Below are 27,451 nucleotides of genomic sequence, written 5' to 3' on the forward strand. Positions count from 1 at the left end.
TCCTGGCTGAGGAGCCCCTGGGGAGGGGCTCCACCAACACCTGGAGTGGGCAGGCTTGTCACATCAAGAGGGTCGTGCTCAGGGTGCTTTTGGGGGTTTGGCAGCTCATCTGCTCCTAGGGACTTAGGGGACTTCCCTTCATAGTGGACACGTCTGGAGTAACCTGGGGAGTCAGTGGCGCCTACAACTCAGCTGTGCAGCGACTTCTAGAAGCTTAGAGGGGCCCCTGCCCAGAGGGACCAGGGACGAGGGGTGAGGGCGTGTCCTGAACCTGCCTCCAGGAGCACACTCAGCGTTTGACTTATATCACGTGACCTGGGTGGTTGGATATAGCAAAGGCTTCCAAAGATGATCTTGTTTCTATTTTATAATATATCAGTTATCTGTAATAATACTTTTTTTTTTTTTAAGATTTTATTTATTTATTCGACAGAGATAGAGACAGCCAGTGAGAGAGGGAACACAAGCAGGGGGAGTGGGAGAGGAAGAAGCAGGCTCATAGCGGGAGAGCCTGACGTGGGGCTCGATCCCAGAACGCCGGGATCACACCCTGAGCCGAAGGCAGACGCTTTAACCGCTGTGCCACCCAGGCGCCCCTGTAATAATACTTTTGATTGGTGTAGATTTCAGGGGGAAGCTACTCCAGATAGGTCAAAGGAAAGAAAGTGAGACCAGTGGGCCGGCCCACGCAGGGCTGGGGTACCACCAGCGGTCCTACTCTGCTCACATGTAACAATGTGTACTATGGACCCTAAGAAATCCCCCCAATCTGAGTTATGCTTAATTCCTGCCTTGCAACAAGATGAATGCAGAAGTGGTTATGTTATTTTCCTGCTCATAATGTATTTTGTAAGAGAAAAATCAAAGTGGTCACTTAAGTCTTCATTGCCGTATGATGACTTTTGTGATGATCTGTGTCCCGTCAGTGGGATTGTTCCCTGTGATTTTGCTGAGAGGGAGAAGGAAAGGGGGCTGGGGAGAGAAGGGAGGGAGGGTGGAGAGGAGGAAGTGAGGAGAGAAGGAGGAAGGGAGGAGGAGGTGTAGAGGGGGAGTGGGAGGGGGAGGAGGGGGGGTAGTAGAAGAAAGGGAGAGATGAGGTAGAAGGAGGGAGTGGGAAGAAGAGGGAGGAGGAGGGAGGAAGGGGATAGGAGAAGGAAGGGGAGGGAGGGAGGTAGAGGGAGGGGGAAAGGGGGGAGGGTATGGCGGTAGAAGAGGGAAAAGGTAGGAGGGAGGGTGTAGAGGGAAGAGGGCAGAAAGAAGAGATGGGGGAAGGGAGGAGGAGGAAGGGAGGGGAGAGGAAGAGAAGGAGGGAGGGGGGAGAGGAAGAGAGGGTGGGGAGAGGAAGAGAGAGGGAGGGAGGAGGAGGTAGAGGGGGAGGAGGAAGAGAGAGGGAGGGGGTAGGAAAGGGAGAGGGGGAGGAGGGAGGTGGAAGCAGGGAGAGGAAAGAAGTGGGGGGAGGGAAACAATTAAGAAACAGATCAGGCTGTCAGGATGGCAACCCTGCCCCTCGAGTGGCCAGAGCGTCCCAGGTGTTTGGGATTGATCGCTTATGAGGGTGTTTAAGTACTGATTTAAGGATATTTAATTTTCTTTTGAAGCCAGTGGGGAGAGAAGATTCTAGAGGGACAGGTGCCGGGTACCGCCTCAGCGAGTGTTTGAGTGTGTAGGAGTAGTGGCAGGAGTAGCCGATGTTTCACCTGGAAAAGGGTTTTGCCAGTGAGTGTCCCATGCTGGCCTCCCCTGGGAGTGCAGCGCGCCCCCTCACTGTCACCCTCACCCACTTTATACAGGCGCCTCCCTGGCCGGACCTACACTTTCCCCTGCACATTCATACCAGGTAGGAAGGCTTGCCTGAGGGGTGGCTGCCCCTAGGCCTTGGTGGGTGGAGGAGGAGGCGGGGTGCAGAGCCGGGAGGCGGGGAATGGGTGGGTGAGACCCCAGCTCCCCCACCCAGCATGCTCCTGATTGGCCGGTTGGCCGATGGGCAGGATGCTAAGGGCCAGGTCCTCTGGGGCTGGGACAGGGGAGAGCTGTCCAGCCACTGCAGGCCCGTCCTGGGTGCCTGCCACGGTTTGAGGTGCAAGCGGGAGGCCCCATGGGATCGGTCTGCAGGAGGTCGGGCTGGAGGGTGCTCCTGCGAGTCCTGCCCCTGCTCTCTTTGCTGCAGCCCCTTCCTGGGGTCAGCTCAAAGGAAGGTAAGTTCACATCTACCAACATCTTAGCAGCTCCTCTCACCTTTGCTGCAACACAATTACCGAATTCACCCCCCACTCTGATGCCCTGCGTGCCGAAGGGGGAGGCTTGGGACAAATAAGGACAATGAACATGTGCATGCCCGTGGTGGGGGGCCTCCGGGAGCAGAACGCACAGTAGGGTAGGAGTAAGGTGCCAGGTGCATGCCCAGCTAAGCTCCATCCAGAGGGGGAGGGAACGGAGTCCTGTGGTCACAGCAGAAGCCGGATGTGCACTGAGAGCCCCGAAAGGCCATTACCCATGGGGAGCAGCACTCCAGAGCTGGTTGGCACCGTGTATTTTATGGACGCGCCGCTGGACGGTGTGTGGGACGTGCTGCCCTTGTGCACTGGGCATTAAATCCCAAATATGGCATTTGTGGTTAAAAAAATGCAAATAGGTGGCTTTTGTTTATCGAAATTTAGCAAAACCCACAGAGGGTTGGATGGCTGTATTGGGTGCTATGCCTTCCGGAAGGTTCTCCCAGGGGTTCAGTCCTGGTGCAGGGAAATTGTGGGGAGAAGCCTCCAGAACTGATAGGTGACGTCCTGCTGGAGTCTTGGTGGCTCCTCGTGAGGAGCTTCGACGGCCGTTCCTTAAAGCCACTAACTGATTCCATCTGGAGAATCTGTCCTGAAGGCTCCTGGGACATTGTCCTGTCTACTGCAGAGCGGGCTGCCCTCATCTCCATGGCTTCCCTACGTCCTCACACTTCCTGTTCCCCGCCCGGCCTGGCCCACAGCCCCTCACCGGCCTCAGTGGCTCCCGGCACCCGGAGAGTACTGTGTCCCACACTGAAACGCGGCCAACGTGATGGAGACACTAAATCTTACTTTAATGAAACTCAGGGAGCCCCGGGTGGCCACGGCTGGTGTGTTGGACGGCCCAGGGACATTTCTTCTCTCTGCTGCCTTACTGCATATTGGCTTAGCCCGATGGCCTGGAGCTTCAACCCTGGACTCTGGGCCCCACCCGGAGGGAGACACCCAGGAGCACATTGTGCCGACCGCAGGCGCTAATGCCAGCTCGGGGTGGTTGCTTGGAAGTGGGCCATCATATCCCACAGGAAGGTGACAATGGTCGGGAGGCAGCTGCAGGGCTGTGGAGAGGGGCTTTGTTTGCTGACTCAGTGAGAATTTGATTGCAGTGGATCCTTCCTGTGTGCACAGCTCATTTGAAAGCCTTTAGTGATAAAGCTGGAAAATACGGGTTTCCCAGTAGAGAACAGTCAAAGGGGCCTGGAGGCACACTGGGGAGGCCAGGTGGCAGGGCCCCCAGTGTGCAAAGCCAACAGCACAGGCCTGAAGTCACCAGGGGCTCTGGGCCCTGTTTACTCACCTGCCCATCTGTAGGGCTCCAGCAACATTCTAGAAATCACAGGATTTCTGCCTGTGGGGAGAAATCTGCCTGGGGGAACCTGCAGGCTCCTTGGTCTTCCTCCTGGGACCCTCCCACCCTCCCCACGTGGGAACCAGCTTCTGCCACAAAACGTGCCCCCATTTGGCACCCCTGTCTTCTCCAGGGGCTTGCACACCCATAAACACTCCTGGAGCAGACAGAAAAGTGGTCTAGTTTTCTAGGTAAAACACGAAATAAAGCTAACTTTTGTAAAATCCCTATTCAGTTAGAATCTCAACATAAAGAATTAAGGGAACTGACAAATAGTCAAAAAAGGAGAGACTTTTATCCTGGGAGGACTGGGGCCAGCCCCAGGAACAGGGGGCAGCAGCAGGGTGCAGGTGGGAGCAGGGACAGGCCAGCGTGGAGTCCCCTGCCAGTCCTTCTCCCTGACATGGTGCTGGGTTTTCTCAGACTCTCTCTTCCACCAGATACCTCTTCCCCTGGAGCGCTGACCCATTTCAGACGGACACACAGAGACCCCTGCACTTCACAAGAGAAGCTTTCCATGAAAGTATTAGGGAAGCAAGCTTTTCGGATGGGGAGCATATTATCGGCAGGGTTTCTGCTCCCCATGTGGGACGAGTGTCCAGGTATGAGCATAATATAAACTCCCCTGCCCACTGTCTTCCAGGGGATGCAGGGGGAAGCCAGCAGACTGACTGCTGTGACCAGACCCGTGACCCAGTGACACCGGGAAGGAACTTGGTCCCTAGGGCCCAGGAATTCCTGACAGGCGTTTCTGATGACCCAGAGAGGTGAGTGCACTGGTCTCAGGGACTTTGAGAAGCTGTATTTTAAAGGGTGTATTCAGGACTTTTTCAAAAGGAATATTCCACGTAGTTAGGCTTAACGTGTTTGTGTTCTTGCCTCTGTGTGTGTGTGTGAGTGTGAGCGTGAAGGAGAGATGCTGTGTATCTGTCGTATGTGCTTGTGTATGAGTGTGTATCCGTGTGAATGTGCAGGTGTGTGGGTATGTGCTGGCATGTTTGTGAGTGTGCACACGGGTGTGAATGCATGTGTGTGTGTCTGTGATTGTGTCTGTGTGTGTGCATGTGTTCTGTGTTTGTGTGAAACTGTGGTGTGTGTGTGTGCATGATCTCTGACCCCTCCCAGTCCCGAGTTCTGCGCAGGACCTGAGATCCCTTCACAGCCACAGGGCTCCCAGGCACAGTCCCTCCCTTGGAAACCACCAGAGGCACCAGAAGTCCGCGGCTTCCAAGGATTCTATGATGTGTGACTCTTACACAGGTGGTGCTGGGGTTGATCCTGTTGCAGGACCTTGGCAAGGAGCATTCCCAGAGCACAGACCTGTAGCTGGGGCCCCCGAAGGAACAAACACGGGAAAAAACAGAAGGCAAAGCATGTAAATAGCGCTTCTGGGCAGTTTCTCCCCAGGGCCCGGCCAGATGCAGATTCCTCTGCTTTCCAGCCCTGTAGGTCTGTTCACGTGGGGGGAGGTCCCTGCTCTCCCCCCTGGTGCGTCTGTTCACATGGGGGGTTCCTGCTCTCCCCCCTCATGCATCTGTTCACATGGGGCTTGACACAGCTTTGGGTATGTGTAGGTTTTCCTTGATAGAGCTGATAAGCCGAAGTGCCCCCCACAGCACCTTCCGTGAGTCCCTAGCCACTGAGGAGAAGGTCCGGGGGCTGAGTCACTCCAGTGCCCTGTGCCTCCCCCGCCCTCACCCTTGGAGGTGGGGGAGAAGAAAGACGGGCGGTGGTGAACTCAGCCCGGGGTCCTGGGTTTGGGGTCCTGGGCTCAGCCGGCCCTGCCTAGCTCTGGAGAGGAAGGTCTCGTTCTTGGTGCTGGGAGATACTGAGGTGGCCCACGCCATCTGCACACCCCGACTCACCAGAGGCCTGGCCCCAGGTGTGTGAGCAGTGCTGTCCCACCCAGGGGCAGCTTCATGCACACATATCCTCTGAGAAAGTGGCCAGAGCCCGGCCCACGAGGGCCAGGAAAAGTCTCTCTTGTATTTACATTTGCCTCTCCACACCCCCACCCCCATTTTGTATTAGAAAAGGTTTTTGAACTCTCAGGGCACAATCCCTTCTGTGCATGGTCTGCACACCCGTGAGCGCTCACCTTCGGAGGGGCTGACTGCGTCAGGTGTGGGCTGGGTGCAGCCCTGGCAGCGGCTCCTGCCTGGGGGGCAGGCCTGGGGGGCAGGCGCCTGCAGTGGTAGAGGTCCCCTGGGGCCTTCCCTGTCTGATCTGCCCCTGGCCCTCGCAGAAATCCCTCCACTTTTGCAGTAGGATATGCGCCATTCCAATTGTTCTCTTTACTGTTTTTTCCTTTTCTCAGGTCCCTAGCTTGTGGGAGACAGATGTGGTCAGGGGTGGGAAAGAGACCCTTGGGATGACTCACTGGGCAGCTGAACAGAGGCCCTCAGCCCGGGGTGTCCCGTTTCTCAGAACTCCTCAGTTCCCCCCACTCCCCTGCCCCCGGGTCTCCACAAAGGGCCCTCGTCTGCCCTCTGGCGGCAGCTGCCTGGTCATTGCATCAAGAAGCTGTCAGTCTTCCCTTCACAGAAGCCCTTGCTTAGATTAAAATATATACCCTCCGAGACTCTCAGGAGCGCAGAGAGGTCAGAAACCGCTCGCTGTGAAGTCCACACGTGTTCTCACCGGGAGGTGAGCCCCAGCCTCAGGGAACGGGATTCACACCTGCAGTGCAGACACACGTAGCCCTGGGGCAGGGAGCTGGGCCTGGGTGGCATCCCCAAATGGCAGCCCATGTCTGGTCAAGACCCCAGTCCCCACACCTCAGTTTAGGGCTATTTGATTCACTGCACATGGATCTTTCTGGATGGCTGGCAGCCCCGTGGACACAGACGTGGGTGCCCCTGGCCCCGAGAGGCCACAACATATAGGGGAAGGGCCAGTGCCCTCCCCCCCACCCAGCTGGGCCTCCCAGCAGAGGTGTGTGGGCTCAGGGAGCCCAGAGGAACATGCACCGCCGTCTGCGGGGCCGCTGGAGCTGCGTCCTGAGCTCTGCAGGCATCCCCTCTGTCCCCTCTGGGAACATGGGAGGGTGCAGTGAATTGTTGGCTCTGGGGGTATCACGTTTAAAGGTAGAGCTGCTGAGCGGAGCTGCCGGTCTTCCATGCTTGCTCTGATCTCACCGTAAAACGTACCTGCACTGTCCCTCCCTGGTCCACGGTGGGGATTACACTGCAGGGACACGCTGGGGCATTGCTTCGTGACTGTCACGAGGTGCACAGTCTCATCCCCGCTGGTCCGGGCCCTTCTGTTCCATGGTCAGTCAGGTCCATGCTGAGGTGAAGGAAGGTGGCCTGGGAACAGGAGAGACGCAGCGGGCAGGGGGGCGCAGGCCTGACCTGCTCTGCTCTCTGCCCCCCAGTGCTGAAGCTGGAGGGAGCAGGGAGGGAGGCTGTTATATTTTATTTTTTGTTTTTTAAGATTTTATTTATTTTTACGAGAGAGAGAGAGCAGGAGCAGGGGGGAAGGGGCAGAGGGAGAAGCAGACTCCCTTCTGAGCAGGGAGCCCCACTCGGGACTCAATCCCAGGACCCTGGGATCATGACTTGAGCCGGAGGCAGACTCTTAACTGACTGAGCCACCCAGCGGCCCTGCAGGCGGTTTGAATAGTTAAGATGAGAAATGTGTTTGAAGTCATGGTTTGAGAACAGACCCCACACTTGGAACACACGGTTGAAAAACCATAGAAACAACTTTCCATCAGTGTGTGGCCCGCCGCGTGCTTCAGTCATCTGTGCACAAAATACCGATATGGTTGGAAGAGGGGGCCCAGGCTGGCTGTGAATGAAACTGTGGTACTTAACATAGCACCCCTTCATTTGTTCCCGCCCCGTTAGGTGCGTCTGGGCTGCTTGCCCCCCGTCCTCCCGCAGTGCCGCGTCTCCCAGAGCTGAGGAGCACGGGAGTCTTCATCCCTCCAGTGGAGTGCCAGTCGGTAAGGGCTTGGGAAGGGGAGCCGGCACCACAGCCCCTGGCTGGGGCTCCCTGTGTGGGGAGCCCAGGAAGCCCACAGCCCTGAGTCCCTCCCCGCCCGCACCTCCAGGGAGGGGCTGTCCTAGCCCCGTTTCCCAGAGAGAAAGTAGGGAATAAAAGACACCGGACCACTTGCCTCGAGCTTGCCGGTCAGTGACACTTCGGGCTTTGGAACCCCTGTCTGGACCCAGAACCTTCCTTACCCACCTTTCCTGGGATCTCCAAACTCCAGAGGGCATCGGACTCACTGGGGGGCTCATTGAAACCAGATTATGGGATCTGCCCCAGAAATTCTGCCTCAGAGGGTCTGGGGGGGCTGCTGCCAGTCCAGGGGCTGCACCTTGAGAACCACTGAGTCTGTGGGGGGACCCCGTGGAGCCACATGATGGTGCCCAGGTTCCGGGGGGGTGCTTCACAGGGCAGGGGTTTCCCTGCACCAACGCAGAACGGTATTTCCATTATTAATCTTTTAAAAATCTTCAATGGTTGCTTGAAACTTAATTTCCAGTGTTACTTTAGGTCGAAGGAATATTTGAGTTTTCCACTCGGGCCGTGCTCTTGGCAGACGTGAGGAGCTTTAAAATACTAGCAAGGTGGACGTACATGGTGTGTGTATTGGTGGGAGCGGGGCTCTGGCATCCGGATTGAACCCAAAGCGAAACTAACCCTTGTGATTCTTACGTGAAGATCACGGGGAATGGATTTCCCTCATTAGCCCATTTCTCCTCAGTATTTATGTTTATGTAATTTTGTGACCATGTATTTTCAAAAATTTTTCACTTAATTTTTCCTGTCCGAGGGTATTTCCTCTGGGGTTAGGAGGCCGGGTTTTCCTTCTGATAACCCGACTGCAGTAACTCTGGGAATCACTTGGTTTCGGAGAAACAGAGGTCACTTTATTATCCTAGCTCATTCACAAACATTTTCGGGGACATATTAGTCAGGGATTTATACCATGCCGAGGTTGGCGTATGGCTCTGTGAGTGGCAGCTTGTATATTCACAGCGTATTTTTAAAGAAGCCTCAGGAACTTGACTGTAGGTTAATTTGGGTTGCCTTTTATTAGCATGAGTTACGAATCCACTGGAGTCATGATCGTAAATAGTGGTGTTGACTCAAAATATTTAAATTGGACTGGATGTCGTCCTGGGAGGTTGGGGAGGTTGAAGGCCAGTGTTACTGCCTGGGCGGTTCTGGGGATGGCGCTGGGGACAGCTGGCTCTGGTGGCAAGGTGCCAGCACCCACAGCTTGGCTTCCTGCCTCCAGCGATGATGCGGCTGGTGGAAGCAAGGGGCTGGGCGTTGGAGGAGCCCAGAGGGAAACCAATCCAGAGCACCCCCTCCTTTCCACCTGACCTCCCAGCCCTGCTCTGGGGACCTGCTCTGGGGGCTAGGCGTCTCCAAGTAAAGGGTCCCAGGCTCTGCGATGAGCCAGGGCTCTGTGGAGATACTTCCTTTAGCTTTTGATTGTGGACGTTTTCAAATATCTGCAGGACTAGAGAAAATGGTATCACGAACACCCTTGAACCCGGCATCAGCTTCAATGGTTTTAACCCGTGTGCAATTCTTATGTTAAAAATCAAAATTCCAGGGCTCCCGGCTGGTCAATGGAGCGAACGACTCTTGATCTCGGGGTCGGGAGTTCGAGCCCCACATTAGGTGTAGAGATGACTTAAAATAGAAGTTCCACGGAGTTAGGTGTGAAGATCTAATTGGCTTTGTTAAGCCGTTCGTGACTCTGGCAGCATCCCTTCTGGATGTAGAGATACGCTCTCAGGAATAGCGCACAATGGGAGATTTTCATAGGAAGGAGGGCGGCACAAGGAAACTATTAGCAAAAGACAAGCAAGGATTGTCCCAGGCAAGGTCACCCTCCCTTAGGGAAGGGCGGGGGGGGGTCTCATTAGGTGGATCACCTCATCTTCCTGTTGGGGGTGGAGAGGACCACGAGGCAGATGACATCACTGATGCTCACCTGGAAATTCCTGACTGACTGTTAAGGCAGCTTTTCTGGGGGAGGCTGGAAGTGCGGTTAGGTTACGTATGAAGCCCTGCTTTGCTGACTTGGCCTGAATGGTTCCATTTGCGGCCTGTGGCCTTCTTTCTAATGCTTGTTCCATCTGCTCCCGGCAGGCGAGGCAGGTGGATGCTGGCCTGGCTGGACCCGGGAGCCGGGCAGGGTGCATCCTGGCTTTTAAACTTTGGGGTGTCTTATTGGACTTCATGTTTGCCCAGTACAACCCTGCCCGGTCTTTGAGACTGTGGTTCCCCCTCTTTTGTGCCCATCTCCCTGATTCGGAAGGCTTGAGCCCTGGAGGAGAGAGGGACGGCCCTCCGGGTCGAGTCGTGAGCGTGGGCTCTGGCCTGGGAGCTCCCCGACATGGCCTGGCATTGGCTTACCTCTGAGACACTGTGTAAGTGAGTTAGAAAGAGCAGAGGCACCAAACACAGACATGGCCCCCACTCAGAGGCAGATCCCACGGGCACCTGTCTCCGTGACCCGCGGGAAGGCAGGTGACTTTAACCCGGTGTGACTTCTGCTCACGGCACCCAGGATCCGCCTTCTCCTGGCTGCACATTGCAGTCCTCAGACCCGGTGTTTCCTTTTTCCCTAGAGGCCCATGCTAATCCCGTGCCTCCTGTGAGCACTGAGAAGGTGAGCCATCCTCCGGGTGCACTGAGGCGCGTGGAAGATGACGTGGGACTGGAGCGCCCACCCCCGCTGGTGTCGTGGGACAAGGTATTCCTGAGAGCCAGCCGCCTCCGTGTCTGGGGAGCTCGGGCTTTGCTTCCAGAAAAGGCTCACATGCCCCGTTACTAAGGCTGGACTCGCCGGACGTAGGAACAGGTGCCTCTGTGCGTGGCCATCGGAATGGCCGCCAGAGGTGGGGTGTGGAGGGCGGGACGGGCAGTCTCCAGGCAGTGAGGAGCAGGGTCTGAGTGAGCTGCGGGGGGTGAACAGTGCGCACTGGCCCAGAGAACAAAGGTGCCCGTGCGTGACGCTCTTCTGCAAAGGATGAGCTCTGACTCCGAGCGGACAGTGCAGTCAGCCCAGATGGTGCGTTTCTTGTCCTGACGGGGAGGAGCCCATTCTGCAGAAGATCCCGGAACCTCCCACCCCTGCAGAGATTATCCTGCAGCTCAGCTTCCAGTGCTCCTCGTGGGGGCCCCAGTGCCCCTCACAGGGGGTCCCCAGTATTCCCCAGAGCAGTCCCCAGTGCTCCTTATGGGGGTCCCCAGTATTCCCCATGGGGGTCCCCAGTCCTCGTGGAGATCCCCAGTCCTTCTCGTGGGGGCCCCCAGTATTCCCAGGGGAGTCCCAAGTCCTCCTCATGGGGGTCCCCAGCACTCTTCATAGGGGCCGCCAGTACTTCTCATGGGTGTCTCCAGTGTGCCTCAGAGGGGGTCCCCAGTACTCCCATGGGAGCCCCCAATATTCCCCATGGGGCCCCCAGTATTCCTTGTGGGTGTCCCCAGTACTCCTCATGGGGGTCCCCAGTATCCCACACAGGGGTTCCCAGTACTCCTCATAGGTATCCCCATATTTCCCATGGGAGTTCCCAGTACTCCTCATATGGGTTCTCAGTACTCATCATGGGGTCTCCAGTATTCCCCACAGGGGTCCCCACTACTCCCCATGGGGTCCCCAGTCATGCACACAGTACTTCTAAGGGCATTTGTATCTGAAAATTAACCATATCTCAGTCCACCCTGTTCCTGTTGGGAGCTCTTCCAGGCTCACCTGCCACTTTGGGAAAGTTCAAAGTGGGGTTTTCAGGTTAACAAGGTGCACTTGTAATGATCTGGGACCAGGGGTCTCGAGAGGTTTGAATGGGGGGTGTATTCCCCTAGACACAAGTGGACCGTGCTACTGTGGGTTTGTCGTGGGCCAGCAGTGTGCTCCCCACCCCCACCTGCTCCTGTGACCCACGTGCACAGCCTCCGGTCCCCACGGCCTTGGACCTCCTGCCTGTGCTGTTGGGGTTTCCCTGGTTCCTGTTGACCTTGAGCCCACTGTGCCCTGTGCAAGCCCCCAGGGCCTTGCTCCCAGGAGCCCTGGCCACCCCAGCCTCAAGTGATGGCTTTGGGGGGTTGGGAGCTGCACACCAGGGCCCTGGGCGGGTTTGATGACAATGTATCAGTTTGTAAAATGCTTCTGCTCCCCGGGAAGAACAGATAGGTCTTTTTAACTTCAGGAGGTTATATTGGGTGTTTCCTCTTGGTGGAGTTGATTATATCCCAATTAGGTAAAAGTAAAAGTCATGTGCCATATTGGGATTTAGAAGAAATACAGCTTTGGTCGTTCAGATACCAGATTATATTTCTCATATGGATGTGGTCTTTGTCCAAGGCTCTCAGTTCCCCAGACCCTTGGACTCACAGTAGCAAAGGGCCAGAGAGTGTCTTTTGTTATGTTAATGGGACGTCAGACCCCTCCCCAGCGTTGGGAAGGCTGGTTGCCAGGGGACCACCCAACCCTGTGATTCTCCGGTTGAAACTCCCAGGCCCACCCCTACCCCTCCACCTTTGGCTCCAAAAAAAAAAAAAAAAAAAAACTGAGGACAGGATCTCAGAGCTTCCGGGTTGGTGAACACGTGGAGACTGGGGACAGTGGGCCCTGGGGGGGACGTGGGAGCTCCATAGCCCTTCCTCTCCCTTCTGGCTGTAGATTCATTTGCTTTATCGTACCCTTACTGGTAGACAGGACTAACGGTTTCCCTGGGTGCTGTGAGCCGCTCTAGTGAATGAAAGAACCTAAGGAGGAGGTTGGAACCTGCCATCGGGAACAGCAGGTCAGAGGGAGAGGTGACAGCCTGGGGCTCCCGGCTGGCGCCTGAATGTGGGGGGGGGAGCGTGGGGGGACCGAGCCCATCACCTGTGGGGTCTGACACTGTCTCGGGTACAAGGTGCCAGAAGTGAGTTGAATTCTTGCTGATATCTGAGAATCGCTTGGTGTTGTGGGGGAGACCCCACCCCCCCACTCTGAAGTTGGGTCTGGGTACCGTGAAAGATCATGGTTCGTAGGTTAAATGTTACATAAAAAGTTGATGAGCAAATTTGGTTTTCTAGAACAAACACAAATGAGTCAATAGTTTCTTACCCCAAGTGAACGTTATGGGCGGTTAAGGTTATAAAATCCACTCCTGTAGTTCAGGGGGCAGATTGGGGGTGATTTCGGGTAAACACATCTTGAGTTTAGAATGAGAAGACAGGACACACTGGGTGGATGAGCTGGGTCCTCAGCCCCCCCCCCCCCCCCCCCGGCAAATCCTGGGTCTTTCAGGAAGGGAAGGCATACACCCTCAGTCTTGTCTTCAGAACAGAACAGTAAGGGCTAGCTTAGCGCTTTCTGTTCTCAGGATGTCTTGTTCTCCTAAAAACTGCTTCCTGTTAAAGCTTGGGGCCCCTGATTGGAATTATGTTTTCATTAATGCCAAATAAAATATTTGGGGCTTTCAGTAACATTTGTAGGGTAGTCAGTCCTGCCTCCTGCAGCCTGCGGGGGGGGGGGGGAGGGGCGGGGGCGGGGGGGGGGGGACTGTGTGACACAGGCACGGGAGGAGGGTGGCCCATTGGCCTTCCCAGTGTGGTACCATCTTGGCCAGCCCCACCAGCCTGGACGCATCCCTACCTGGTTATCTGTTGTTCCTTCAGTTTGTCAAGTTTAGCACGACTGTTTCAACAGGTTATTCTGCCCACAGCTCTTTATTCCTGTTCAGAAAACCCTTCCTAGCCAAGGAGAGCACAGCATATACATTACTGCTGAGGCCGCACACTTTGGAGAGAGGCTCGCAGTCGGGCCTTCCCGGGTGAACTGGGGTGGGACACCACCCTGCGGACCACCAGAAGGTTTCTAGACATCTCAAGCCTTTCAAAGGCAAAGTGTTTAAAGTTGCACTTGCTGAATTATTTTGTGGTCCGTGGGCATAATTTGATGGGTGCTGTAAATAGAAAATGGGTATAAATGCAGCATCACACCTCGTAAGGTTTCTCTTACACCTTTGTGGCTACTAGATACGTTTTTCTGAGGTCATCCTTGGGAACTCGTGGACAACCTGAGCCCTTCCCTGGAGAGCTGTCCTGTGGTGGGTTTTCCCTAATAGAAAGCCTGAGTCTCAGCATATGCACTGCACGCTCCCCCCCCCAATTCCACCCTTTACTCACTTACTCGAATTATGTACCTTTAGCAAGTTGACTAAGTTTCTAGGATATCGCTTCCCGAATTTCATTAGCTGGAGCTGCTTTTACCGGCTCTACTCTAGTATTCTTTCTGCAGCAGTTTCAGCGGCTTAAGGAAGACCCAAAGAAAAAGAAGAGGTGGGATTCTCCTGAATTCTCCCTCTGTGGGTGTGCTTGAGAGCTGCCACTCCCGAGGCCAGATGTTAGGGGACGCCCAGCACTTCTCTCGGGGACCCAACGCTGCGGGTACTCACGGGGTGTCTGTGGGGCCTGGCCTTGCCCCCGTCCCCGTGTAATGCAGCGCATACCCTGTGGTCCTCCTCGCCCTGAGTTCTGTTTCTATTGAAAACGTGAGCATCCTTATTGTATCTCTGAAACTCACTGGTTCTAAGCTCGAGCTGGGCTGCAGGAGCCCCTGCAGCGTTGCTGGGCTGTGAGGCCTGGAGGGGGGGGCTGGGTGCTCCCCAGGAGCAGCGATGCTGAATGGAGTCAGGTGGCAGGAGAGCTTGGGAAAGGCTTTATTTGCAAGAAGTAGCTCGAAGGTTCGAAAGTTCTGGCGTACCTGCAGGTAGCTGATAAAGGATGGGAGTGGAATGTGGTGGGGGCAGAGGGCAGAGGTGAGGCAAGGGTTGGAGGAGAAGCAGGGTGGGCGGGTTGAGTTGTCTCGTACTAGATTTCCGTTATGATGCAGCTTAGATCTGGTAGGAGCTTCATCATTCTCAGAGTTGATCTTGATTTCCGTAGTGTCCGTTCCCATAAGGCACAGCTCTGTTTCCTCCCCACTCCCCCCCCTTTTTTTTAACCACTGAAACCATTTTAAGGGGTGCACTGAGGTGGCATTTAGAACGTGCATGGAGTTGTGTGATGTCGCTGCAGTCTGGTTCTGGGACATTTTTATCATCCCCCAAAAGAAATGCCATGCCCAGTAGGGCATCTCTCCCCGCCCCCACCCGGACAACAACTAATCTGCTTTCTGCCTCTGTGGACTTGTTTATGCTGGAAATTTTGTATAACTGGCAAGAGTTGGAAAACAAACCCTGCCTGCAAGTTTGTGTTGTTACAGACTATCTTCGGCCAAAGAGTAGAATTTACGGGACCGGCAGACAGGAGTGCTAATGGGAGGCCTAGTCGCTGGTGGCCGCAGGGGGGGTCCATGGGGAGAGGACACTGGGCTTCTTCCCTGCCCCTGTCCCATTCCCTCATGACAGCTCATGATACCTTCCAGGGCTCAGGAAAGGGGCTGCCTTAGCCCGGGGTTCCGTATCCCCCAGAAAGGGCAGGTCCTGCCGGGGTCACCGGGCCTGGCAGGTGGTGTGGCAGTGCAGAGGGGCCAGGCGCTGGGCGTCTGTCAGCCTGCTCCTTGGCCTTCTCAACACCTGGAGGCGATTTCCTCTGGGAGCAGAGCATCTGGCCCGCACTCGGAGCAGGTAGAGAGCGGGTGGGGACAGTTCCGTGGGTGCCTCCCTCAGAGGGGACGGGTCCCTGGTTATTACTTGGCTGAAACCACTCGTGCTACAAATTATGTCAGGCACCAGTTGAAGCTTGGGCCCTTGGTCCGAGGACTGTGACCGCCTTTTATGCACAAGCCTGTAGTGGAGCACTGTCTGGGGGGCTGGGGGCTCTGTGAGTGTGCAACAATGAGGTGGCAAGCCCCCAAAAGTTCTAACGCCCCCCCCGACTTCTGCCGCTGTTTGGCTTGCCAAGTTGTGGATTTTGTCATGGGAAGCTGCTCTACGGGGCACAGGGGAGACCAGTGACAGCATCACGGCCTGGTCCCCTCCAGGCGCCCCACCTGTGCCCACCCAAGCCCTGAATTTGCCAAGCCCTTGGCCTTGTCTTTTCGTTCTTTCTCCTGCCTGATCCTACTTCTGCCCCAGGAGCCCATCCCGCCAGTCCTAGCTTCTGCTTCTACAGGTGTCCCGGGCCAAGCCCTCCTCACTGCCTCCTTGACCACCTGTGGGGCCACCCCATCGGAGCCAGTCCCCTGCACGGGCTTCCCAGCGCCACCGCGACAAATCACCACAAATTGGGTGGCTTCACACAACAGAAATTTGTTCTGTCTCATCAGTTTTCTGGGCCGGAGTCAGGGTGTTGGCAGGGCCACGCCCCCAGGGAGGCTGGGTGGGGAGGGTTGTGCCTTTTCCAACTTCTAGAGCCCCTGGCATTCTCTCTGGTGAATCCCAGGGATGAGGCTCTGGGTTGATTTTCAGGAGTCCGAGCCCCGTGGCCACGGGAGATAGGGATTTCTTTGGGGCCAATTCGGATCCATACGCAGCTCAAGGTGGGAGTTTGAAACCCTGAGCTCATCCTTTCTTTCCTTCCTATGTCCGGGGCAGTTAAGAGCAGCCAGCCGCTCATTATATAGATGGTCCCCGATTTAATGATGGCTCATCTTAGGATTTTTTGACCTAACGATGTTATGAAAACAATACACATTCAGTAGGAACCGTACTTGGAATTTTGAGTGGAGATCTCTTCCCGGGCTGGCGACATGCGGTACCTCCTCTCTCGGGATGCTGGGTGGCAGGTGCCGGGCAGGTGCACGGTCCCAAGGGTCCACAACTGATGCCCTGACAACCCTGCTGCTCCCACAGCCGCTCCGTTTCTCACCTTCGGTACAGCCTCCAATCACAGGAGACGGTCGGCACTTTTTTATAAAACAGGCCTTGTGTTCTAGGACTTTGCCCAGTGTAGGCTCACGAAGTGTTCTGAGCACATCGAAGGCGGGCCAGGCTAAGCTCTGATATTCGGGAGGCTGGGTGTGTTCAGTGCATTTTCCACTTAACAGTATTTTAAACTTATGACGAGTTCATCTGGACGCAGCCCCATTGTAAACTGAGGGAGGTCTGTATTGGTTAGTTTGACACAAACGTCCTATGGTGCCCTGCCTCTTGTAAGGGTTCCATCAGGGGTACCCGGCGGTGCTGCCTCACCCGTATCAGCGCTGGAAACAGAGCCACTCATGTCTCTCTGGCCTATGTAATGTTTGAATTGAGAGCCAGTTCAGAACATCTCCCTTGGGGTTCTCGCCTCCCATAGGCTTCTTCAATATGGCAGCCAGGCCAAAGTTTCCATAACATGAGTCAGATTAGGCCACTCTGGTGCCCACACGTCTGTCTCATTGAGAACGACATGCAAAGTCCCAGGTTGGAAGATGCCATCTGACCTCCCTGCCTCCCCCATCACCCCCTGCTCTCCTGGCATCCACAGCCCTCCTGCTCTCCAGCTGGCCCCCCAACACCCCGAGAACGTGGGCTCCGGGAGGACAGGGGGCTCGCCTGCTTTGTTCTCTGCCTGTTCTCTACAGTCCAACGGGGCCAGCTGCTATCCTATGAGGGAAATAGTGTTACTTTCCCAAATTCACTGGGTTTTTGTAAGTAGCCCTCAAATTATTACTGTTTGTCTCCCTCCCAGAACATTTTGAAAACAACCAGCAGAGCAGCGTTAAATATTGTCAGCGGGAGAACACAGACCACTTCGGATTGGTGTGACGGTGCAAACAGGTATGTCCGCGAGCCCCAGCGGAGCCCTGCTCCTCTGCACACGCACACAGGCGTGCAAGGACCTGCCCGGGCCGGGCTGAGCTCGGGAGGGCTGTCCAGGGTGCAGGAGGTTGCAGAGCGCATAGAACACCGATCGCGGTGGAAGGAAGAACAGGTGACTGGTCTTCTTGTGGGTGTGACACGAGTAAACTTAAAAACAGCAGCATCAAAGGGACCCTGAGCACCGGACGCTAAGTGGAATGAGCCAGTCACAGAAGGACGGCTGTTGCAGGATTCCACATGCATGAGGTCCCTAGAGCAGCCGAGTTCCTAGAGACGGAGGACGGGTGGTGGGTGCTGGGTTGGGGGGGGGGGGTTGGGGAGTGAGGACCCAGTGTATTCAGTGGGTGCAGGGTTTAGGGTCCGCAGGATGTTTAGGGTGAAAAATCCTCGAGGTCTGTTTCACAACAACATGGAGGTACCGAGCACTGATGAAGTGTACGTTTTAAAATGAGAAGGACGGTTGATTTTATGTTTTTTTGGTTTTGTTTTTCTTTTCGCCACTATAAGAAAGTAGCATTGGGCAATCAGAAATTGGAAGTTAAGCATGCTTCTAAAAATACGTGGCCTGTTGTTGGTTTCTACCTCATGCTAGTCCTGAAATCTGTGGTTTTACTCACCCTGATGAAAATTAAACATTGACGCATACAGAAAACAAACGGGATCTTTCCTAAAGGAAACACAGGGTGCCCGGATGCAGACGTTTCTTTGTCCTTCCTGGTGATTTGTGCATTTCCACCTTGTTCACTGATGCGAGCCACCGCATGTGGCCCACCCGCCAGTTCCTCAGTTCTCCCCATGGACCTCAGTGCACCTGCTGTCCATTTCTTTGCATGATTCCTCCTTCCGCTTCCCCACAAAACTCCACCATTGTTGAAGCCCCCACCCTACAAGGCAGAATTTGGGTTACAGAGACTAATAAGATCCCGTCCTCTGCTGGGGGACCCTAAATCCAGTGCAGGAGGGAAGCATAATCCAAACAGCAAATAGGGCAATGTGGGCCCCACTAAGGGGATGCACGGGGGCTGTCAGCTGTGTTGACGGAGTCGGGAAGGCCTGGGACTGGGGACTGGGCTCGGGGAATGAGCCGGAGGTCCATTTGGTGGAGCCAGGGAAGGAGTCATCCCAGCACACAGGGGAACGGCAGGCACAGGAAGGAACGTGGCCCGTTTGGAGAAAGCAGGTTGATCATAGGGACGGGTACTAGCCACCCCTGCCGGCAGCACTGCTGGGATGAACCACTCTATTCCGGTAGGAGCTTACCCCCGAAGACAAAGGCTCCTTTCTGTGTCCTCTGTGCCCAGGCAAGGCCCCACACCCATGGCCTCTTCTTTCTGGGATCCGGCTGAAGGAGACCCCCAGATGCAGATCAAGTAGCACCCCCTGATGCCTCTTGAAGCCTCTCTCAGGAGTGGCCGGCGTCCCTGGGGTAGAAATAAAAGCCCCCGGCAGGGCAGGGACCCGAGGCAGTGTACCCCGCCCCACCCCTGCCAGAGTGGGGAGGCCAGGGAGGGTGGGCGGGGGAGGAGGTGTGGGCATGCAAGACGTTTCTTCTCTGCACTTGTGGGCCTGGAGGCTTCCGCAGGGAGGTGACAGGTCAGGTTTATGTTTGACTCTTACTGGTCATGCATAGAGTGGATGCACGTGGCCTTCTGTGTCCCTGCATCGTCCTGCCGAGCCCTGGCCGCTACTCTAACACTGCAGAGAGCAGATTGGGGTGCAGGTGGAGGCCTACCCTCGCAGAGCACACACACGGCAGGGGACCCAGGCCCAGTCTGACTGGTGACTGTGGGGACATGGCAAGTCAGCCACTGTGGGAAAACCCAGAAAAACAAAACCAAAGAGGACCCCCGTTCCCCACACCTGTCCACGGCCCGGCTCTGCCAGCCCCTCATCTTTGCTGGCTGCAGTCCCGGGGAGAGTGGGACCTGCCAGGTGGTCTGTGAGCCACGCCCCTGAGCACATGGCCCAGGACTGTGGTGTCTGGAGTCCTCTGTGCCCACCGTAGCCTTCCTCCCCTGGGAGGGACCATCCGTGTGTCTGCCTTGCAGGTGTGGTGGCTCCCGCCCGTCTGGCTGGCTGTCCCCTTGCTGGCTCAGGTCGCCAGGTGGACTGATGCGTCCTCTGGGACCCCCGCCAAAAACTCACTCTACCTCCAGAGCTAGGGGAAACCAGTGAGGAACTTCGGGGTTGATCGTTGCAAAGCGATTTTGGAACCTAGCCGGTGTGTAAGTGAGCGTGTTCTGCTGGAGAGAAACCCCGGTTGGGATTTGTGCTCTCGTGCATCACACGGAAAGTTAATTACTGCGTCTGCCATAGCCCGTGAAGGGGATGAGGGCCTGTGAGTAAGCAGAGGGAACAAAGAGCAGGTGGTGCCCTGCACTGGAACTCGTCTGCCCACGGCCCACACTGCTCAACAGGATGCGGGCATCCTTGGTCCTTGGCTGCACCAAGCAGGTGGCTGGGCAGCCTAGTCTCAGCCAGCGTGCATGGGGGGAGGGGGCCTTTCCCCCCTGGAAAACTCTGGAAACTGGTCTGAGCAGAGCAGCAGTCTGGGGAGGTGCTCCCTGTCTGTCCTCTGGAGGCTGTGCGAGCTCAGCAAAGACCTGTGGGGTTTTAAGGAACATCAGTGTATTCGTAACAGCTAAAGGAATTTGTAAGGGAATGGATAGGAAGCAAGCAGCCAAGACAAGAGGACTAGGAACTGTGTCGCAGGAGGACGGTGGGCTTGACCGGCTGGAGAGCTCCTGGATAGAGAGAACGGGTGACCCTGTGTGGACAGGGAGGGCATTGGGCAGACCCCAGGAGGGTGCGGCCCCAGCAGCCGGCAGGGCACAAGGGGGCTCACGGGACCTGTGGCATTTGTGCTGTGATCTGAAGTCTGCACCCCTAGCCCCATGAGCATGGCTGGAAGCCGGGTGCCCAGAGCCCTGATACTTCCTGCCCAGTGTTAGGACAGCCTGGGCCAGAGATGCTCAGCTGCACCGGCCCGAGGACAAGGACCCAGCCCTGTAGCAGAGGAGGGGGACAGCGTCCATGTCTGAGTGACCTGGGCCTGACCAGCCTTGGCACATCCCTCCTGTGGGACCCATGGGTCAAGGTAAACGGGGCCCTGTGACATGGGACATGAAGGGGACCCTCTAAGAGGTTCTCGCCCTTGCTGGCTGTGGTCATGCCCTTCGCCCCATTCCCGGAACTTGGAGGGCAGCAGACTTGGTGAGCAGCCGGCCTGCACAGGAGCAGCCACCAGGCAATGGATAGTAGCCCCGAGGCACAGTTGAATCCTGCGGAGGTGTGGCTCTGCCTCAGGGGACAGCTCCTGGTGACCCAAGCCCAGACAGCAGAGCACATTCGGATCGTGACCCGCCCTTTGGGTGAGCCATCTGAAGCAGGGTCCCAGCTGGGGACAGATGTTAGTAAAGGGCTTTAAATGTGCTCCTCCTCAGTGACACCCCCTCCCCAGAATGCTGCCGCACACTTTGGGGGTTCAGCTTCTACCCGCAGGCACCCAGGTGTCACCTAGAGCCCTGATGAGCAGGTGTGGGTCACAGAGAGGGCTCCCGTGGTCACAGGGGCCACATGAGTGAGCAAAGCACAGCCAGCCTTCCTGTTTCTGCCTTTTTCTTTCATATCCAGAAATTCCTGGGGACCTTCTGTGATAATTGCGAGCTTCTGGGGCAGCAGTGGCCTGGGCCCTTGTCTCCCACGGATGTGTGCAGCTAGGATAGCGAGCAGTGACTTCTGTGGTCTTCTCCAGGTGGGTGTGCCTGCCCGATGCTGCAGAACATCTCCGGAAAGCTGCTGGTGGGCCAGGCGGCCCTGGGGCTTGGGGACGAGCCGTATTTCCTGCTGCTAGTCCTTTGGACGCTGTTCGGCCGGTTTGAAAGCATAACCTGAATCACTCAGGTGAAAGCATAACCTGATCCTCACTAAAGGAAAATGTGTACTGCATTTTGATGTCTGCAAGAGAATCACCACTCTGCCGTGCACTTTGACTGTAGCTGACCCCATAAAGGAGCTCATTCATGGTCACTTAGGTGGGAGTAGCCCGAACTTGGGATAACAATGGCTCCCCAGCTTCCCAATGGTGGCCGCTGGCGCGCTCTTGGCCGCTGCGCTGGCAGTTGTGAACCGCCTCCTGCATCCCATCTGCAATGCACGGGGCCACCCTGCACACCCACTGGAGGAGGGGCCCCGCAGCCTCATGGGGACCCTTTATTCTCCAGCTTCCTGACGGTGCAGAGCCCAGCGCTGACGCCAGCCTAGGCCCTGTCATGACCCCTTGTTCATTCACCTCTTAAATTCCAGTGCACCTGTCCCGCAGTGGGCTCCTGCATCGTGAACGCACAGATGCCCTCCTGCCCCTCGGGATGGCAGCGCTCTGCAGAGGACATGGCCCCCGAGTGGCTTCCAGGGACTGAGGTCACGTCGGCCACTGTCACAATGGGGGCCCCCATCAAGGCGGCTGCATCCGCTCAGACCCGCACTCCAGCTGCACCTTCTCCCACCTTACCCAGAAGGTAGCGTGAAGGTGGCGGGGAGGCCGGTGTCTGCCCTAGACCTTGCTTGATTCTGGAGCCATGCCCCGTGAGCTGGCGACTTCACTGTCTCCCTGTTCACCTAGTGGTGGTTGTATTTGTGGCCAGTGCTTTCAGCCCCAGCACCCTGGACCATGGAGCTGGCCACTGTTTTACCCCACGAGAGTCCATGTTACTGGGTGAACTTTGTATTTCCCATCGGTCACATGCCCATCCAGACTGGAGCTGTGAATGATTGTGTATTCCTGGTGGACACGCAGGGCACTCAACAGCACGAAGGGCTGCTGGTAGAAAGGCTGGCGCCCATCCCACGTTGGGCGTTTTCACAGAAACATCAGAGGTAGTGACTTTCGGGAAGCACACCTTGTACGGCCCTTACTAGCAACGAGGGAGACGATTTGCATCACGGCTGGGATTAATGCAGCCAGAGCGGGGGCTCTCAGACTATAGCTGCCCTCAGCATTCCCCGCGGACTTGCGGGCCCACCCCGGCCTTCTGACTTCGTGTACCTTGCATTTCTCACCTGTGCCTGGTGACGCAGGGAACCAGGGAAAGTAAGCCCTGCCATCAGGTTCCACAAAGCTTGCTCTCCTCCAGTCTCTGTCCCTCCTGGTTGGACTGTTGTGTTCTCCAAAGTTGTCCCTCCTCTCTCCCCACAGCTCCCTCTGCCACAGTGGCTCAGCGTCCTGGTCTTGTCCCAAGCAGCTCTGTCCCCTCGCTCAGTATCGCCCTGGAGCCGTCTCCGTGCAAGTTCCTGCTGACGTGGTGGATCCCGCCATCTGTGACTTCCCAGGCACCGACGCTCAGGCGCCTCCGAGTCTGGGGTTCCGGGTCCAGGTGGCTTCCCAAGCAGCTCTGTGTCTGGCGATGGATTTCGGGGACAGCTCTGGGGTTCAAGTGACGATCCGCAATGTGTCCGGGGGAATGGCGGTCACCGCCTACCACCAGTTCGGGAAAGGTAGGGTGCTCAGTGTCAGGATCTGAACCCGGGCAGGGAGTGCAGGTACAGAGAGACCCCACTCCTCCCCCCTCCGCCCCGGTACCTGCCATGTTCTGATAACGAAGGCTCAGGAGCCCCCACTGTACCTGCTCCCATACACGTTTCCTCATTCAATCCTGTCATCGGCCCTGGGCGTGGCTACTGTCCTCCATTTGGAGGAGCATGGGAAGGCCAGAAGGGGCAGGGATCTGTCCTGAGGGCACACACCTGGTAAGCCACGTGACCTCCTCTACGGGGAGAGCTCTGAGCTGTGGTGTGAACTGCTGACACTGTCCTTCAGGTACACACATGACACACAACATCGCACGCTTAATCTTTTGCACTAAAATGTCAAACACTTCGTGTTTAGGCAAAGTCACAAAAACCATCTTTCTCCAGGCATCTTGGCGCTGGAACCAGTCTGCGTGGAGAAGGACCAAGTTCCCAGAGCTGTTGTTGGGGGGCGAGGGCGGGTGGAGAGTTCCAACTTTGTCCTGCTCACTGGCCCCATGTCACTGTTTGCTGTTCATTTTTTAAAATTATTTTTTGACTATGGTACATTCTCGAAGTTCAAACCCTGGCCTTATAGGGAGGCGTGTAGTCACGGGTGCCTCCCCTCAGGCAGCACTGCTGTCTATCTCAGATGTCTCGTGTGTGTGCATACAATACCATCTTTCCCTCTGAACACAGACGTGTGCACGACGCGGAACACTGCCGCTCCCGCGCTCGTCCGCATCCAGAGCGCCTCCCACGCCTGCACAGCGGGAGCTGCCCTGCCCTGCCGGTGCAGAGGGGTCCAGTAGTGCAGTGCCCCAAATCTACCTCACCATTCTTTTTACGGGTAGACCTTGAGATTTTTTCCTAATCTTTCACTATTGCACACAACGTTGCGGCGACTAATCGCACGTATGTACCATTTTGTAGAAAAGAGGAATTACCTCCTCGATGCTAGGTGCAGTTGTAGTTTGCTCGGTGTTGCTAAATTGCTCCCAGTAAGGGTTGGCCGGTTTATAGTGCCCGGAGCAGTGCAGATGTCAGTGTGAAAGGTCAAAACGTATCTTTCTGTGGTTTTAGTTTGCCTGTTATTAGGTTCAATCATGCGAAAGTGCCAACGTTTGCCATATTTTACCACGAAGAGCACTTTCGTGGTTCAACCTGATATGGTGTTGGTATGAGCACTTAGAGTAATTTTGAAAATTAGTCCTTTTCGTATGATACAAGCTGCAATGAATGGTTTTCTTGGTTTGTCAGTTGTGTTTGGGCTTTGCTTATAGCTTTTTCTCCTTTCGTGCAGCAATTTTAATTTTTATTAAGTATACTTTCTCTTTTCTTGTATGGTTTCTGGGTTTTATGTCATAGAGAGAAATTTCTTCCTTATTCCAAGTTTGCAGAACAATTCTCTCGTGGTATCTTGCAGTGTTTATATAATCCTGTTCCGCAGAGTTGAATATTTAGTACATTGGACTGTGCCTTCTGGCGACAACACTGAAGGGGCAGATTGCATTTTAGTTTTCTCTGAATGGCCACCCCTGGGCACTGCTGGCTCTGCCCCCAGGGATCTGGAGAGCGCCAGCCTCCGCCGGCCACCCCCAGCCCACCCTCCTCACTCCTGCTTGTGGGTTGGGTTCTACCGTCCATGCAGGTGGGCTCCCTTTCGTTATTTGTCTTTTCTTTTCCTTTTTTTTTTTTTTTAAGATTTTATTTATTTGAGAGAGTGAGAGAGTGGGAAGGAGGGGCAGAGGGAGAAGCTGAGCAGGGAGCCCCATGTGGGACTTGATCCCAGAACCCTGAGATCATGACCTGAGCCGAAGACAGACGCCCAGCCGACTGAGCTACCCAGGCGCCCCATTACTCGTCTTTTCTAAAATTATTCTGGTTATTTTCACTTGTCCATTTTTCCATGTGGACTTTAGACTCCCACAGGCTCCCATAAAAACATCTTATGGGTGTTTTTATTCGAATAATGTGAAATTCATGAACTGATTTCCGCAGACTATTCAAGAGTCTCAAGAGTGTCAAGAGTCTCCTCCCTCATGAAAATACCTTTCTCTGTCCAAGTCTTCCTTGTGTCTCTAGAAGCATTTAAAAATGTCTTCATAGGGAAAGCGCACGTTTCTCGCAAGAGATTTTTTTTTTCATGCTGGGGTATATGCATCTCTTTTTTCATTTTCTCTTCAGATGGGTTGTCATTGGGATGTAGAAGGGTTGCTGGTACTCACTGTTAATTTTGTACCCCTCTATTGCTCTGAATTTCACATTGTGTAGTTACCATGAAGCTTACTCCTTAGTGTTTGTTGGTTATGGGAACGTTATTTACAGATAGGGACATGCCATCCCCCTACCTCCAAGCTGACACCTGTCCTATCCTTGTCTCACTCACTCAGCGTGGCTGCTACTTCCAGAACAAGGTGGCCGAGGACAGATGATGGTGACATCTTCGTCTTGAGATGCTTTCAGTGTTGCCCGTTAAACTTGGTACCAGATTTGGGGCCGATAGAGCTTCTCAAATGTTGAGGAGCTTCTCATCTTTCCTCTTTTATCAGGACTTTTTTTATTTTTTATTTTTTTATTTTAAGTTTCAGTTAGCATACAGTGTGATATTACTTCAGGTGTACAATATGGTGATCGAACACTTCCCCACATCACCCTGTGCTCATCACAACAGGTGCACGCCTTCATCCCATCACCTGTTTCCCCATCCCCCCACCCATTTGCCCTCTGGTGACCATCAGTGTGTTCTCTGGAGTTCAGAGTCTGTTTCTTGGTTTCTCTCTCTCTCTCTTTTTTTCCCCCTTTGCTTGTTTGTTTTGTTTCTTAAATTCCACATATGAGTGAAATCATATGGTGTCTGTCTTTCTCTGACTGACTTATTTTACTCCACATTATACTTTCTAGCTCCACCCACATCATTGCAAATGGCAAGATTTCATTCTGTTTGATGGCTGAGTAGTATTCCATTGTATATAGATACTACATCTTTATCCATGCATCAGTTGATGAACATTTGGTCTTTTTCCATAATTTGGCCATTGTTGATATGCTACTATAAAATCAGGGTGCATGTGTCCCTTTGAATCAGTATTTTTGTATCCTTTGGATAAGTACCTAGTAGTGCAATTGCTGGGTCACAGGATAGTTCTATTTTTAACTTTTTGCGGGACCCTCCGTACTGTTCTCCTGAGTGGCTGCACCAGCTTGCATTCCCACCAACAGTGTAAGAGGGTTACTATCAAGGACTTCTTAATTTTTTAAATTTTTAAATTTTTAACTTTTTCTAAGATTTTATTTATTTATTTACTTTAGACACACAGAGAGAGAGGGAGCACATGAGCAGGGGGAAGGCAGAAGGAGAGGGAGACTCTGAATCAGACTCCGTGCTGAGCGTGGAGCCCAATGTGGGGCTCGATCCCAGGGCCCCGAGACTACGACCTGAGCTGAAATCAAGAGTTGGACGCTCTGGGGCACCTGGGGGGCTCAGTCGGTGAAGCATCTGCCTTCAGCTCAGGTCATGATCCCGGGGTCCTGGGATCGAGCCCCACGTCAGGCTCCCTGCTCAGCGGGGAATCTGCTTCTCCCTCCCCACTCGTGCTCGCTCTCTCTTTTTCTCTCAAATAAATAAGTAAATCTTAAAAAAAAAAAAAAAAAAGGAACCAGTCTTTGAATTTCATTGACTACATTCCTCCCCTAAGTTTATTAATTTCTGCTTTTATCTTTACTGCCTTCTTCCTGCTTTTATACAATGATTTTGTTCTAGGTTTCCATTTTGAGTTGGATGCTTACCGTATTATTATTTCAGTTTTGAAATTGCCACCTGTCATATGGCCTTTCAAGTGTTCTGGCTTCATTATTAATTCATAGTTCTAGCCCATCATGAAGAGCAGATATTTTCTCCCATTTTGCTTAAAAAAATGCTGAGGTTGTCTCTGCGTCTTAAAATGTGGTCGGTGTTAGAAGTGAAACGGTGGGGGCGCCTGGATGACACAGTCGTTAGGCGTCTGCCTTCGGCTCAGGGCGTGATCCTGGTGTTCTGGGATCGAGTCCCACATCAAGCTCCTCCGCTGGGAGCCTGCTTCTTCCTCTCCCACTCCCCCTGCCTGTGTTCCCTCTCTCGCTGGCTGTCTCTCTTCTCTCTCTGTCAAATAAATAAATAAAATCTTAAAAAAAAAAAAGAAAAGAAAAAAGAAGTGAAACAGTGATCGCTGGCACGATGTAGGGGCGTCACAGCCCCGTGTCCCTCAACAGGGCGGCTGTGTTGGCTCCTGACACCTTCCTGTCCTGAGCACCTGCGCTCACCCTCCGTCCGGTCCTCGTGATCACACCCCTGCCAGGAATGCATGGCGTGTGCATGTGTGCATGTGTGAGAGTGTGTACATGTGAGTGTGAGAACGTGTGAGGAGGAGGAAGGGAGCCTGGTCTGAGGCAGGATTTGGGGTGTCCTCCCCCTTGGCAGCACCCTGTCTCAGCAAATAGCCCAGCACCTGTCTGCCCCAAACCCCCATGATTGCTGGATCCTACAGTAAGGGTGTATTTAGTTTTATTTAAAGGAACCACCCAACTGCAAAGCAGTTACACCATTTTTTTTAAGTTTATGTATTTATTTATTT

The 27,451-nt window shown here is 54.6% G+C and overlaps 1 protein-coding gene across 1 annotated transcript in view; it reads left to right on the top strand.

Moving 5' to 3' along the window:
• Positions 1-4,035: 4,035 nt before the first annotated feature.
• Positions 4,036-27,451, top strand: part of PKD1L1 (polycystin 1 like 1, transient receptor potential channel interacting) — a 112,296-nt gene continuing 88,880 nt past the window's right edge. The window contains exons 1-7 of the mRNA XM_057304560.1: positions 4,036-4,388; positions 7,473-7,570; positions 10,224-10,348; positions 17,203-17,291; positions 20,967-21,087; positions 21,639-21,850; positions 22,528-22,826. Coding sequence (XP_057160543.1) covers positions 21,040-21,087; positions 21,639-21,850; positions 22,528-22,826 — 559 coding nt within the window. The 5' untranslated portion in view covers positions 4,036-4,388; positions 7,473-7,570; positions 10,224-10,348; positions 17,203-17,291; positions 20,967-21,039. The remainder of the gene's footprint in view (positions 4,389-7,472; positions 7,571-10,223; positions 10,349-17,202; positions 17,292-20,966; positions 21,088-21,638; positions 21,851-22,527; positions 22,827-27,451) is intronic.

This window comes from Ursus arctos, unplaced genomic scaffold (assembly GCF_023065955.2).
Source record: "Ursus arctos isolate Adak ecotype North America unplaced genomic scaffold, UrsArc2.0 scaffold_3, whole genome shotgun sequence".
Lineage (NCBI taxonomy): Eukaryota > Metazoa > Chordata > Mammalia > Carnivora > Ursidae > Ursus > Ursus arctos.